The 15280-nt window shown below is 41.9% G+C and overlaps 1 protein-coding gene across 1 annotated transcript in view; it reads right to left on the reverse strand.

The window, feature by feature from the left end:
• The window catches only part of C5H12orf56 (chromosome 5 C12orf56 homolog), a 127875-nt gene extending 118698 nt beyond the window's left edge, over positions 1-9177 (reverse strand). The window contains exon 1 of the mRNA XM_043964892.1: positions 8926-9177. Coding sequence (XP_043820827.1) covers positions 8926-9177 — 252 coding nt within the window. The remainder of the gene's footprint in view (positions 1-8925) is intronic.
• Between the last annotated feature and the right edge of the window lie 6103 nt (positions 9178-15280).

Genomic DNA, 15280 nt, shown 5'->3' on the forward strand with positions numbered 1-15280 from the left:
GTGAAATGTGTGCCTTTGTCAGGATCGATGCGGGCTGGTGGGCCAAAACGAGGTACTATCTCTTTAAGAAGAATTTTGGCAAAAAGGCAGCTGTGGCTCGGGGGCTGGGAAAGGCCTCCACCCACCGAGTGAGCTGATCAACTATAACAATGCAAAATTTATAATGTCTTGCTTTTGGCATAGTAATATAATCAATCTGTAAGTGCTCAAATGCTAGAGGACACCCTCCATAAGCTTTGGCCTTAAAAGCATACTGATTATAAGATTGACATGTGGAGCAGCCCGAGCAGATTCGAGATGCTGTATTAGTCACACCTGGTGCTATCCAGGTTCTCTTAATAGAGTCTACAATGCCTTGTGTACCAAAATGACCTTTTCTGTGAACAGAGAGGCATACCTGGTGGTAGAATTTCCGGGGAAGAAGTGGCTTACCTTCCGGAGACACCCAGATGCCATTGATCTGTTTCGCCTTAAATTTCTTTTTCCACTTTTCTACTTCAGAATCGTCATAGGTTAGATTGGAAGGAATATCCTCAGAAGGTGAAAGGTTAAATACATGTTCAGGAGCTTCTAATGCAGCAAGCTTGGCTGCAGAATCGGCTCGTGCATTTCCCTTTGAAACAGGATCACTATTCCCTGTGTGGGCAGGGCAATGTACAACGGCTAGGGAAGAAAGCAGTTTCAGGGCATCTAAGAGGTCCTTGATAAGGTCCCCATTGGCAATAGCCTTGCCCGAGGATGTTAGGAAGCCTCATTGACGCCAAATCATACCAATAAAGTGGCATATGCCAAAGCCATATTTCAAGTCAGTAAAAATGGTGGCACTCTTATCTTTGGCTATATTACAGGCCTGTGTAAGAGCCACAAGTTCAGCAGCCTGTGCACTAAAATGGGAAGGCAGAGAAGCTGCCCAGAGGGTGTCATAATCAGAAACTACAGCAGCTCCAGTAAAACGGGTTCCCTCTCATAAATGAGGAACCATCTGTATAGAGGACAAGATCAGGGTTTTCTAAAGGTGTATCAAAAAGATCATCACGGGGTTTTTCAGCCATATCAACTAAAGAAGCACAGTCATGCAATGGTTCCTCCGAGAATGGTAAGTTAGGGAGTAGTGTTGCTGGATTGAGAACTGTGCAGCGTTTTAAAGTGATATTCTCATTACCTAACAGGGTTATTTCATACTTAGCCAGCCTTTGATCTGAAAAGGCTTGTGTCCTGTGACGTAGTAAGAGAGCCTTCACTTTGTGAGGGCATTGCACAGTTAGAGGGTTACCTAGGACCAAATCAGAGGCTTTTTCTACCAAAAGGTCTGTGGTTGCCACTGCTCTAAGGCAAGGTGGCGCTCCAGCCGCTACAGGGTCCAGCTGAGTTGAATAGTAGGCCATAGGGCATTGCTTAGGCCCCAGTGATTGAGTCAGAACTCCAGAAGCCACCCCCCTTTGTTCATGCACAAAGAGAGTGAAAGGCTTACTATAATCTGGTAGTCCTAGGGCAGGTGCTGATAACAAGGCCCGTTTTAATTCCTTTATGGCTGAGAGATGCTGGGGATCCAATTGTAAAATGTCTGGGACAGAACTTTTGCCTGTAGAAGGAAATGCTTGTTAAATTTTAAGGTATTTAAGCTGCTAGAATTTGGGGTATGCCACATTGTTTTAACTGGTTCCCCAATTCTCTGCATGCCAAAGTGGCAGGGGTTTCTGAATTGTCATTGATCTTTCTAATGCTGTCATAATGTTCTTTATGGTAGAAAATGTGGAGTTCTCTAGCATCAGTTTTGTCTGTGCCACTGATTGTCAATAAGGGCTGATTTAACTGATGAACTACCACATTCAGCTGAGCTGCTTAGCAAATGCTACAATTGTATCATTTCCTCCCCACTTTCCAAATTTCTTTAATTCGTCAACATATTCTTCAAAAGGGGAGTCATTTACTCTAAAAGACTCAAACTCTTGTCTATGGTTAATCATATAAGAAGCAGCTTCTTGTCTATGTCTGAGATGATTTCTACAGTGACCTTCTAGCTAGTCTGCTAAAGCCCTAAAAAGGCAATTTCCATCTCCTGATACTTTATGAAGACTGAGTCCCAAAGTATTTAACTGATCAGTGGGATTATCAAATGGGAACTGCCTATTTCCTCTGAACTCTCTTTGCTCTTTAACAGTTGCTATCGTTAGGGTTTTTAGCTCTTTAGAGTCTACCTCAGGTCTATCTGAAATCTCTTCACCTATGAATGGTGCAGGCTTTACATGAGAGCAATGAATCCATGAGTCTTTTTCACCAATTTTAATGGCAGTAGGAGTTGTCAATAATACCTGAAAAGGTCCTTCCCAGGCAGGTTGGGTTCCACTGGTTCTCTGAAAATTCTTTACATATATTTTATCTCCTGGGTTGAGGCTGTGCAATGAAAAGTCTAATGGGCCTGCCTGGACCACAGCTCCTGCCTCATGGAGTTCATGTAGCCTGGTCTGTAATTCCTGTACATAGGAGGCAACAGAAGTATCACCTCCCACCAACACTTACTAGCCGTGTGACCCTGGGCAAGTCACTTAACCCCAACTGCCTCACCAAAACAAACAAACAAACAAAAGAATGTAACTAAATCTATCTTTGTATAAAATATTTGCTTCTCTTAGGACATTACTCTAGAACCCTCAGTGGAATCAGTAGCCAGCCAGTCACTTTCTGAAGAACCAGCCTGCCAGTGTCAGTGTAGGCTTTGAAGAATAAACCCAGAGCTCTTACTACAGTAAGTGAGGGAAGAAAGAACTAGATAAACTAATTCAAACAATGTTTTTTGGGGTTTTTTTGGTGGGGCAATGAGGGTTAAGTGACTTGCCCAGGGTCACACAGCTAGTAAGCGTCAAGTGTCTGAGGCCGTATTTCAACTCAGGTCCTCCTTAACCCAGGGCTGGTGCTCTATCCACTGTGCCACCTAGTTGCTCCCTAAGTCACACAATGTTAATGATTTGATAGATGATCCTTACAAAGAGTATCTGCATGTGATAAGAAGACTACAGTGTTTAATTCAAAGTGAAAAAATGTGTTTAACCCAAAGGTAATTGTTGTTTAGTGTTTTTCACTCATGTATCAGTGACCCTATTTGGGGTTTTCTTGGCAGAGATACTGAAGTAATATGCCATTTCCTTCTCCAGTTCATTTTACAGATGAGGAAACTGAAGCAAACAGGGTTAAATGACTTGCTCAGGGTCACACAGCTATTAAGAGTCTGAAGCCAGATTTGAACTCAGGAAAGAGTCCTTCTGACTCCAGGCCCAGCACCCTATCTACTGAGCCGCCTAGCTGTCCCCTTAACTCAAAGGAATGAATCCCAAATAATAGAAATTCAAGAAGATGGGTGGGGGAAGTAGGAGTCTTTTGGTAGGGGGTAGTGGAGGGAAGGAAGAGGGAAAGAAATCTTTCAAGCACTCCTCAAAGTGGTGAAAATGTCTCTTCACACAATGTCTACTCAGCTATTTTTTTTTTAGTGAGGCAATTGGGGTTGTGACTTGCCCAGGGTCACACAGCTAGTAAGTGTTAAGTGTCTGAGGCCGGATTTGAACTCAGGTATTCCTGACTCCAGGGCCAGTGCTCTATCCACTGCGCCACCTAGCTGCCCTTACTCAGCTATTATTTTTCTGGGTTTTTTTTCTTTTTCTTTTTCTTTTCTTTCTTTCTTTTTTTGTTTTGTTTTGTGAGGCAATTGGGGTTAAGTGACTAGCCCAGGGTCACACAGCTAGCAAGAGTTAAGTGTCTGAGGCCGGATTTGAACTCAGGTCCTCCTGAATCCAGGGCCGGCGTTCTATCCACTGCGCCACCTAGCTGCCCCTACTCAGCTATTTTTAAAAATTGGCCTGAATAGGGAGCATTTTCATCTGTTGCCACAGTAATGCTCATACAACTCTTTATAGTCTCCAGCAAGTATATTTTTTTTAGGATAACAGTCCCTAAAGAAAGTCTGAATAGAACATCTATTTTTGGAGTAATGAGGTCTATAAGTATTACTAGCATGGAAAAGTCACCCATATTTTTCAAGAAAAATGGATTTTGTTTTAAGCACTCTGAGATACACTTTGCTAAAGTCAGAGACAGTCTGGATGGAGCACTGTCAGCGAAAGTTGGACTAGAAATCATTGCCTCTAGGCAAACAGACCAAAGCTAAGCATATAGCAGCAGCTGTTACATCTGCAACCAAAAGGGGGAAAATCCTCCAAATTTCCCAATATGGAAAGTACTGGGCATCAGAGTGAGATCTTTTCAGCCTAATCTGCAAACATGGTGGAGTAAGGGGGCAGCTAGGTGGAGCAGTGGATAGAGCACCGGCCCTGGAGTCAGGAGGACCTGGGTTCAAATCTGGCCTCAGACACTTAATACACACTTACTGGCTGTGTGACCCTGGGCAAGTCACTTAACCCCAATTGCCTCACTAAAAAAAAAAAAGAAGAAGAAGAAGAAAAAACATGGTGGGGTAGGGCCAGCTACAGCCTTATCTCAGAACAGGTAGTAAATAATAGGTAATTTTGTTTATGACTTTGATTTTTCCTCCTATTGATTAATGATATAAACAGAACAATTCCCATTGGTTTTCCCTCCAGGGATCAGGTAATTTGAATTTTGAGGTGGCCAGATTTTCACTATTGCAAAACATCGAACCCCCTAAGGAATAATATAGATTTTTCTGTATTGTGGTCATGATGGCTAGCAATGGATTATTCATAAGAATATAAGAATACTTCCCTGGTTCAGATCCATGGTACTTCCGGCCTATGATTCTTTTTCCCACAGTGGCACTAAAAAGACATTTTGGGGAGGGCAAATTTTTTCTTTATAATATGCTTTAGAAGGATAAGACTATACTTCCAACCACCACTAATTTTTCTTAATAACTCATTATGAAGATAGCATTCCTAGATGTATTTAAAACTTGAAGTCATGTGTTTATGTGTGGTCTTGAATGTATTCTTAACAAGTTGTCATACACACACATGCACATATATTCATATTTACACACATATACATATATTCAACCATATTACCATGTAAAGTATTAAATAACAAGTGTTTGCTTTAAAACAACTGTTTTCAACAATCCAGACAATGCTTTCTTTTTAGTATCTTAACATATAGTTGGAAAGACAATGAGAAGTAATGTACGTGACTGTGCTGGCCTTGGAGATAGAAGATCTGTGTTCCAGTCCTGCCTCTGACAAATACCAGTTGGGTGATCCTGGACAAGTTATCCAATCTCTCAGTGCCCCCAAGCAGTTCTCCAAAACTGCAGGTGAGTTGTTCAGATGCATTAGGGAATGGAATTTCCACACTGGGATTTCCATACAGCCGTGAAATTAGAGTGGCAATATGACATTATGGATAGGGAGGTGGCCTTGGAGTCAGGAAGACAGACTTGCCTTCAAATACCATCTCTAATCTTTACTAGCTACGTTACCCTGGCAAGGTACATAATCTTTCATTCCTTCCATACAACTCCTTAAGACTCCTTAAACTATAGAAAAGATTCCACCCCGAATTGATACATAGAGTTCTTCACCAGAAGCTCCCTAAACCTATGAAATCACAGTATTGGTCCAATTAAGAAAATTAAATTATAGATCTGAACAATGATAAAAATATTAGTGAACAAAACTGTATTCACCCTAATTAATACCCCCCCCTTTTTTGAGGCAATCAGGGTTAAGTGACTTGTCCAAGGTCAAATTTGAACTCGGGTCCTCCTGAATCCAGGGCTGGTATTCTATCCCCTATGCCACCTAGTTGCCCCAAGTTTTTCTTAAAAGAAAAAAAATAACAGTGGCTCCCATTTCTGTAGTACTTGAAGGCTTACAAAGTACTTTCCTTGGAATAAACCTGTTGGTTATGTACAACAGCAAAATATTAAGTCAAGGATCTAGGGGTTTTTTCCAGGTAAGAACTCCCTCCACCAGAGAAATAGCAAACCATCTGTAAGCTGCTAGAGAGTGGTTGATGTTAAAAGAATTTAAGTGACCTACAGATAGCAAAACATTTTTTCCTTCCGTTTTACAAATGAGGAGAATGAGGCAGAGAAAAGGTCAGTAACTTACTCAGTCCTTACTCAGTCATCCAGCTGCTAAGAGGTAAGAATCAGACCCAGGTCTCCCAGTCCCAAGTATGGCTGTCTCTTCACTGGTGCACAGTGTTTCATACAATTCAATCATATCCCCTCCCTCAGCCTATGTCTTTCCAGACAGAAGAGTCTTACAATTTTCAGGGATCGATTATCTTGTATGTGATATATTGGATTCAATTCAACAAGCATTATTGAGGACCTGCTGCCTGGACAGCACTGCATTAGGATGGAGAAGCATACATAAAGATATGACCTTGTGGTACCTACAATGTCATCAAGAAGATAATACGAGACACAGGAAAAAACTAGGAGACAATATAAGAAAATATAAAGTCGAATGCCAAAAATAACTATGGCTAGTATTTCTATAGCACTTAACATTTTCCAAAGCACTTGATGTATATTATCTCATTTAATCCTCACAACAACCTTGTGAAGTATTACTATTATCGTTATTTATGATTATTCCCCATGAGGAAACTGAGGCAGACAGATGTTAAGTGATCTGCCCAGGGTCACAAAGCTAATAGCTGTCTAAGGTAGGAATTGAACTCAGGTCTTCCTGACTCCAGGCCCAGTGCTCTATTCCCCTTAGCTACCTGTAAAAAAAATGTGGTATACAATAAATGCTAAAAAATCAAAATCATTATGGGCCTGAGTGGTCAGAAAAAGTTGGAGAGAGAGAGAGAGAATAGCAGAAGGTTGTCTTAACTGGGGAGCAAATATGGCCTTGAAAAGATATGGCCTAGTTTAATGAAAAACAAAAATCCTGACTCAAACACAGGGTTCATAATAGGAAATAGTTAAGTAAATTGAGTTAATCGTGGGTAAATAGGGTGGGATCAGATTAATCAGGATTTAATCTCTATCTCACCCTCATCTTTCTTCACATCCCCTTTTTTGTTTTTTGGAGAAGGCATTATTTTGGCTCCTTTTGTATATTTCAAAGTTTATAGTGAAATGAAACTTAGTCAATCTTGATACTCAGCAGTTTAGGTACAAAGTAGGATTTAAAACAAAAATTTGGGAAAAAATATCAATTGTTATTTATAGAACCAGAGAAGTAGAGCTGGGATGAGGTATTTGTGAAACTCAAATGAAGTTTGAAAAGAAGGCTCCTTTTAAATTTGAAAATCTCAGCCTTCTCTTTGTTACTATCCACTAGATGCTTTGAAACTTCATCTCTCTCTCTCTCTCTCTCTCTCTCTCTCTCTCTCTCTCTCTCTCTCTCACACACACACACACACACACACACACACCTTTGACTTTGTGCCATGAAAAACAGAATTTGTTTGCCCTGAAAAAGTAAATTGTTGTTCAATTATGCCAGACACTTTGTGACTGCATTTGGAGTTTTCTTGGCAAAGATACTGGAGTAGTTTTCCATTTCCTCCTCTACCTCCTTTTACAGGTGAGGAAACTGAGGCAAAAAGACTTTAGTGACTTGCCCAGGGTCACACAGCTAGGAAATTTCTGAGGCGAAATTTGAACCCATGAAGATAAGTCTTCCCAACTCCAGGCCCAGCACTCTAACCACTGTGCCACCTAGCTGCCTGACAAAGCATATTTTAAGTAATATAAAAAGTGTCCTTTGATATAAAAAATATATATTTTTTTAATTGTCCCTCCTTGCACTATCCCCCTCTTTCATATTATGCCCTAGGCCTGTCTTGGATCTATGTTCTAGTCCTGGATTTATGCTCAAGGACTCTCTTTTGCCAATAGTAATCTATTTCAGGTGGATCAATTTCAAATGATACTTCCTTTTAGACATATTCAGTACTGGTAAAATTCCATCCAAAGGAAAAGTATACAGCTTCTGTGATCTTTATACCGTTCCCTTTTTGTGCCTTAAAAATTTCATTCTTTCATACTCTCTGTCTCTCTCTGTGTCTTTGTCTCTCTGTCTCTCTGTCTCTCTGTCTCTCTCTCTCTCTCTCTCTCTCTCACACACACACACGAAGTTGAAATAGGCTTTTCTTTCGATCTTTTCTTAAAGTATAAAGAGAAAAAGTTGTCTAGTTTTGGTGTTGTTTTTTTTAAAGCCCATCTAGGTGCTTTTCGAAGAGGCAGATTTTTCTATTAAAGTGGATTTATTTTGTTCCTTTTTTAAAAAATCGAGTTCAAAACAGAGAAATAATTCTAGTAGAAAAAAGTTGGTGAGGAACCAGGCGTGCCAGCTTCTCCCTAAGGTGTGCAGAGACTCAGGCAAGGGAAAGAACAAATAAGGCTAGACACCTTCCCCCAGGGGGAAAAATAGGGTGGGGGTGGGTGGAATATAGCAGGAAAACAGGCCTAAGGGAGAGAGACCAAGAACGATGATAGGAAAGAAACCTTGAATCAATTGCTCCGACATAAAAAGTTTGGAGAGAACTTGATTACTGAGACACAAAGGCTGGTAGTCGAAGAAGAGGAGGGTGACGTAAAAGTCTGGGACTTGGATAGGTTTCCTTGGAGGCTCTTAGCTCTCCAGGCACCAGTTTTCTCCTACCCGTATCCCAACATATTTACATACCGGCCATCAAAAGTCGGGTGGGAAAAAGAAAAAAAAAAAGTGTGGTAATTGCACCTTTGTCTGGGACGGGAAAGGAGATTCAGTGTTTCTTTTACCTCAGTGCTATAGGTGAAAGGCAATGTGGAGGTGGGAGCTGGGAGGGGAGAAGAGAGGATTATCGGTGGAAGGAAAGGGACCATTTCTGTGCTAACCCCGATCCCCCGGCCCCGAGGGCGACCCTCCTCCTCCCCATTCCAGTCTCAAAGACTGAAGGAAGGATGTAGGATCTCGGAGAAGGGGGATCCAAGGCGCAGACGGGGCTTCTCACCAGATCAATGGCCTGGACATCCTTGAGAGCCACGACCCCTCGGATGGACCTGGGTGGGTTCTCGGTCAGGTAGATGAGCCTGTCGCTGAGCACCACATACTTGAAAGTCCTGTGCTCGGTGTCAGAGACCACGATGCAGAGCTCGTAGGCACGGATGGCATCGTACACCTCCTGCCGCAGGTGCCGCTTCAGGAAAGAGTCCAGACGGCTGTTCCTGCGGCAGGGGAAGCCCACCTGGCCCGTGCCAGCCATGTACAGCGCCGGGGCCGGACACGGACGCCGGGCTTCTTGAGTGGCACGGAGTGCTCCCAGATGGCACAGCACCAGGTTGGGACGGCTCAGCGGACCGAGGGCTCAGCGCCCTGCCCGCGCCGCGCTTCGCCCGGGAGCTCGTCCTCCCTCCCCCAGCCTTGGAACCTGCGGACGCCACAAAGCGGCCCGGCCCGCCCAGTCTCAGCTCAGCCTCAGCTTCTCTCCCCTGGGAACCGCAAGGCCCTCCCGGGGACCACTCCCTTTCCGCAAATCCTGGAAGGGAACGGGGCTGCGGAGCTCCCAGCTGTGAACCCACTTAGATTTAGACATCTATGGGGTATTCCCGGTCCGCCCTTACCCCCTCCTCCTTTCGGGGTTTTAGTCCACCCCCAGCCCCACCCCCCATCTAAAAAGAAAAGGTGGGGATATTAGTCCTCAAGGATGAAGTAGTTCACAGATTTAGAGCAGTAGGACTAATCATTTTATTTCACAGGTGAAGAAACTGGGATCCAAGGTGAGACTTTTGCCCAAGATCACACAGGGAGCAGAGTCCTTGATTTTGAACCCACAACCTTCTGACTCCTAAGTTTCTTCCGCCCTACCACATTGCTTTATTAGCGGGGTGGGGCTCAGTGATGCTATTAGAATAAATAACACGCAGGTCAGATCCTGTTCTTTGGTGTCCTAATTCCTTTCGGTAGTAACCATTGCCTAGCTAACAGCTGTTAGATAAATACTTGATGGCTTGAGAAGTTAATAGGATTGTAGATTTAGAGACAGGCAGAAGGAACCTTTGAGGTCGAGTCCCAAGTTCCTCATTTGAGGAAACTAACCTCCAGAAAAGTTAAGTGACTTGTCTTGACTTAATACCAGTAGTAGGAGGCAGAATCAGGATTTGAACGGAGGTCCTCTGACTGAATCCAAAACTCCTCCCTCAGCATCTTGTTGCCCATAACTGAGTACCTGAAATGGCAATGTTGAAGACTTTATTATACAGACAAAACCGTCAGTTTATAATTGAGTCCTTCAAAGCTGAACACCGACCACCTCAAAAGGATTTGAAGAAGACTAGCAGAAACCTCAGCAAAAGAAAGAGGAGACTTGCTTAAGGGGCCTGTCTTTTGCCCAATTAACAAAGGATAACCGACCCATTCCTAATTCTATTATTGGGGCAGGAAGGGATGGTCAGGGACGCAGCTTGTCAGGAACACTAAAGGTTATTAGAGCCTAAATGCATACCACAGTTGCAAAGAAATAACGTCCAAGAAGTAGAAATGAAGGAAGAATTGATCTGTATCCAGGATCTGGAAAAACTGGACTAGCCCCATGAAAGTCAGTGGAATTAAGAAATGTGTAAGGGGGGCGGCTAGATAGCACAGTGGATTAAAGCACCGGCCCTGGATTCAGGAGTACCTGAGTTCAAATCCGGCCTCAGACACTTGACACTTACTAGCTGTGTGACCCTGGGCAAGTCACTTAACCCCCATTGCCCCGCAAAAAAAAACCACACACACACACACACACACACAAGAAATGTGTAAGGGGGGGCAGGGGAGAACAGCTAGGTAGTGCAATGGATAGAGCACCAGCCCTGGATTCAGGAGCACCTGAGTTCAAATTCGGCCTCAGACACTTAAAACACTCACTAGCTGTGTGACCTTGGGCAAGTCACTTAACCCCATTGCCCCGCAAAAAGAAAAAGAAAGAAATGTGTAGGGATCCCTCTACCTAGAATCATAAAAACAACCTCCATCCACACACAATTTAACATTTAATTCATAGTCTTTTAATTCTCCAATTTTGTTATAAGTTTCATTTTCCTAACAAGATTACTCTAAGTCTCTAATAAAGATTTCTTTAAGGAGAAGTATCTTGTCTTCCTTCCAATTCCTTTTCCCTTTTGCCACCATTGCCTAGCTAACAGGTGTTCAATAAATGCTTGTTGATTTCAGAAGATGAAACCAATTGCCTAACTGTAAGGCTCTGTTGAAGATATTGTATATCTTAGAGTTGTTGGTTGGGTTTGAGCCCTTCAAATCTGACTTTAGTCGTGTCAAAGGGATATGGAAGACATTGTAGAAGAAATTTCTGCAAAAGAAGAGGAAGAGGGACAGCTAGGTTGTGCAGTGGGTAAAGCACCAGCCCTGGATTCAGGAGTACCTGAATTCAAATCTGGCCTCAGACACTTGACACTTACTAGCTGTATGACCCTGGGCAAGTCACTTAACCCCCATTGCCCAGCAAAAAAAAAGAAAAAAGAAAAAAAAAGAGGAAAAAGCACCTGGTTCTCATTAGAAACTAGCAAAGTTCTAAGGAGAAAGCTAAGGTGGCAAATTGAAGTATTCCTACCTGAAAAGGCTGTATTACCATTGAGGAATGAGGTGCCACCTGCTGGTGAAACTTTTCAAAACTAAAATTATTCTTTTCATAGAGTACTGAATGAATATTGGCATCTTGATAATCCCTGGTTCTTTGTAACTTCATACTTGGAGAGCAGAGGGATAAAAAGGATCATGGTGTAGTTATTTCCTTTGTGATGGAAAATAGCATTCTTCATATGCACCACATAAAAACTGGCAGTTTAGCAAACGTAAAGGACAAAAGACACCTTTTTTGAAAAACCCACATGTCTCTTCCCTGGATTTTATGACTTGCATGGAAGTAATAAAAATGTTAATTTTACTATTTTAAACACTTGAATATAGTCATACATATATTCATCCACTCTCCGGCCCTGAATTCAGGAGGACCTGAGTTCAAATCTAGCCTCAGACACTTGACACTAGCTATGTGACCCTGGGCAAGTCACTTAACCCTCATTGCCCCACAAAACAAAACAAAAACAACATATATTCATCCACAGGGCAGGGGGGGCGGGAGTATCTTACAGGTATGTGAGGCAATGCTTCCTGATGCACCATTCCCAAGTGACTACTGTGATTCCCCCACATACACCCCCACCCCTGACCCCAGAATTTCCTATTTTAAAAAAGAATAATGGCACAGTTTGGGCCACAGAGGCATATCATCGATGATCTTTGGTTTTGTTCCTTTGGTTCCACATGTGAGATGTCAGACCTTACATTGAAAGTTACCCTAAAAGTGAAACCTAAGAGCTTTAAAAATAAAGCTACAAAGATGAAGATTTTTTAAAGATTTGGTATCTATGGCAACATATAATTTAATTTTTAACTTTGCTACACAACAACAAGGCAGTTGTGGTTTCCATGAACCATTATATCCAATCATACCTTCTAACTTGTTGCCAAGGTGACAGCAAGATGTAGGTTCCATTTTCTCTGGGTGGATTTTATATGACAGATCCATCACATTCATCCACAAAATATGAAGCTCTTCCTTTTCCCCCAAGTCTAATTAATCATGCAAGTCAGGACTTTGGCCCAAGGGTCATTCATGAACTCCTGAGTGTGGTAATCCATGCAACTGGCACTTGTCTCTTCCATTCCTGGATAATGACAAATTTGTTCATTGGTTTTTGTCCTAGTCTTGTAATTTTATACTGTGGGCTTAAGGTACTCAATACAAATGAATAGTATTTTTACTTTCCCTCTTTTAATAGCATTTTTAGTGGAAATGTGTGAGCTAGAGATAGATACAAATGCACTCATTGGGTGTGCAAAATTTTTTTTTAAAGTTAGAAAATTAATGGCCTCATAATATACTTGTGTTCAACCCATGGCACACATTTCAGATGTCTAATTCAACATTAACATTTGCTGTACACCTATTTGATTCAGCAAGCATTTTTTTAAAGGCTTCAGACTTAATAATTCAATTGAAACTACTCTCTCCAAGGAAACCAATGATCTCTTTATTGCTAAATCCAATGGCCCTTTCTCAGTTCTCATCCTTTGTGATTTCTCCACACCTTTGGGCACTATTAACCATTCCTCTTTCTTCCCTTGTCTTTCATCATATTATTGTTATCCAGTTCTCCTACCTAATCTGATAATTCCTCCGTTTCTTTTGCTGGATTTTCTATCCCCAAACTGTAGGGGTCCTCCAGGCTTTATCTTATATTCTTTTTTTCTCTACCCTCTCTTGGTGATCTCATCAGCTCCCATGGATAAAGTATTATTTCTAAATCTTCACACCCAGCCCAAATTTCTTTCCTGAGCTCTCATTCCTGCCTTACCAACTACATATTTTAAATCTTCACTTGGATTTCCTATGAGCATACGAAACTCATTATCTTCTAATCTTCCATTTCCTCATCTGCAAAGTGAAAAGATTGAATCCATTAATATCACAGATCCCTTCTAGTCCTAAATCTATGACTTTATGAGTCGACAGAAGACCCTTTTTTTGTTGAATCTTGTCAGTTACCCAGCTTCATAACCTCAGAGTCATCCTTGGCTCTTCCTGATCCCTAATCCCCTCTTTCCCACCCCCACCCCCGTAACGTCTTGCCAATTTTACTCAGACATTTCACATCTGAACCCTTCTTTCCACTCACATGACCACCACCTTGGTTCAGCCCCTCCTTATCTCTTGCAATATTGCAATGGTATCTTATTTGGTCTTCTTGTTCCCATCACTTCCCCCTTTTCAATCCATCCTCATACATACCAATATCATCTCTCTAAAGCACAATTCTGATCATATCACTCTCCTATTCAATAATTTTCAGCGGCTCTCCATTGCCTCTAGGATCAAATACAATTCCTCAGCATAATACTGACGGCTCTTCACAGCATTCCTCCAGCCTACCTTATCAGATTTAATTAACATGACTCCATTTGCACACACTATTTTCTAGTCCAGTTGACCAACTTGCTGTTTTCTGGTCTAGCATTTGCTTCTCCACTTCTATGTCTTAGCCTAGTCTGAGCTGCAGGCTCCTTCCTCTCCTGACTGTCTCCTAGTATCTTTAGCTTTCTTCAAAGCTTACTTCTGGTGCTGTTTCCTACACAAAACCTTTCCTGGTCTCCCTTGTTAATGTTCTCTCTGTCTTCAGGTTTTCTTGTATTTATTTGTACAAGTTCCTTGATGGCACAGGTCTTTTCATTTTTGTCTTGGTAGCCTCAACACCCAACACAATGCCTGGCATGCAGTAGACACTTAATAAATGCTTGGTAAATTGAATGTTTGCACACATAATAATAATAATAATATCTTATGTACATTTCATATTTTAAGGTCTACAAAGAGCTTATCATACATAGCTTCTCATTTTGATCTCATTTACTTATCATCAGCAGAGCACCAGGCAAAATGATGAGAGAAATGCAAAATTTAGGTAAAACATCGTCCATGCTCTTATGGATCTTATAGTCTGGGAGAGAGATTAGGTGCATATATATATATATATCATTCAAATACACATCACATCCACTAAGTTCATTAGAGAGATACAAACCAAAATGCTATGTGAAGTACAAGGCAAAAGGTCATTGTTATTGGCAAGGGGAATGTAATAGGAAGACTAGCTAGCAAAGACCACACCCTTGGCAGAGATTCTTCACCTCGAATCTCTGAACTTAGAACTTTCCAGTTTTGGGGGGGCAGGGCAATGAGGGTTAACTGACTTGTCCAGGGTCACACAGCTAGTAAGTGACAAGTGTCTGATACCAGATTTGAACTCAGGTCTTCCTGAATCCAGGGCTAGTGCTTTATCCACTGCACCACCTAGCTACCCCCCAAAATTTTTTCTTATAATATTTCAATATAATTGATTTCTTTTGTAATTAAATGTTATTTTTTGCATTTACAAATGTTATTCTGTCAAAGGCACTACCATCCTCCCAGGCTCCCAAATTGGCAACCCAAAGAGTTATTTATCCAAGTCTTCTCACACACATAACCAGTGGGTTGCTTGGGGCAGCTAGGTGTACAATGGTTAGAGTCAGAAAGGCTGGAGTTCAAACATGACCTTAGACACTTACTAGCTAATTGGCCTTGGGCAAGTCGAATCTTCCTCCCCTGAAGGTCCTGTTGCTTGGCACAATAGTAGGTTTATTGATTAAAATGGAGAAAGGGAGCAACTAGGTGGTGTAGTAGATAAAGCACCTACCCTGGATTCAGGAGGACCTGAGTTCAGATCTGGCTTCAGACACTTGACACTTACTAGCTGTGTGACTCT

The sequence above is a fragment of the Dromiciops gliroides genome, chromosome 5 (genome assembly GCF_019393635.1).
Source record: "Dromiciops gliroides isolate mDroGli1 chromosome 5, mDroGli1.pri, whole genome shotgun sequence".
Classification (NCBI taxonomy): Eukaryota; Metazoa; Chordata; class Mammalia; order Microbiotheria; family Microbiotheriidae; genus Dromiciops; species Dromiciops gliroides.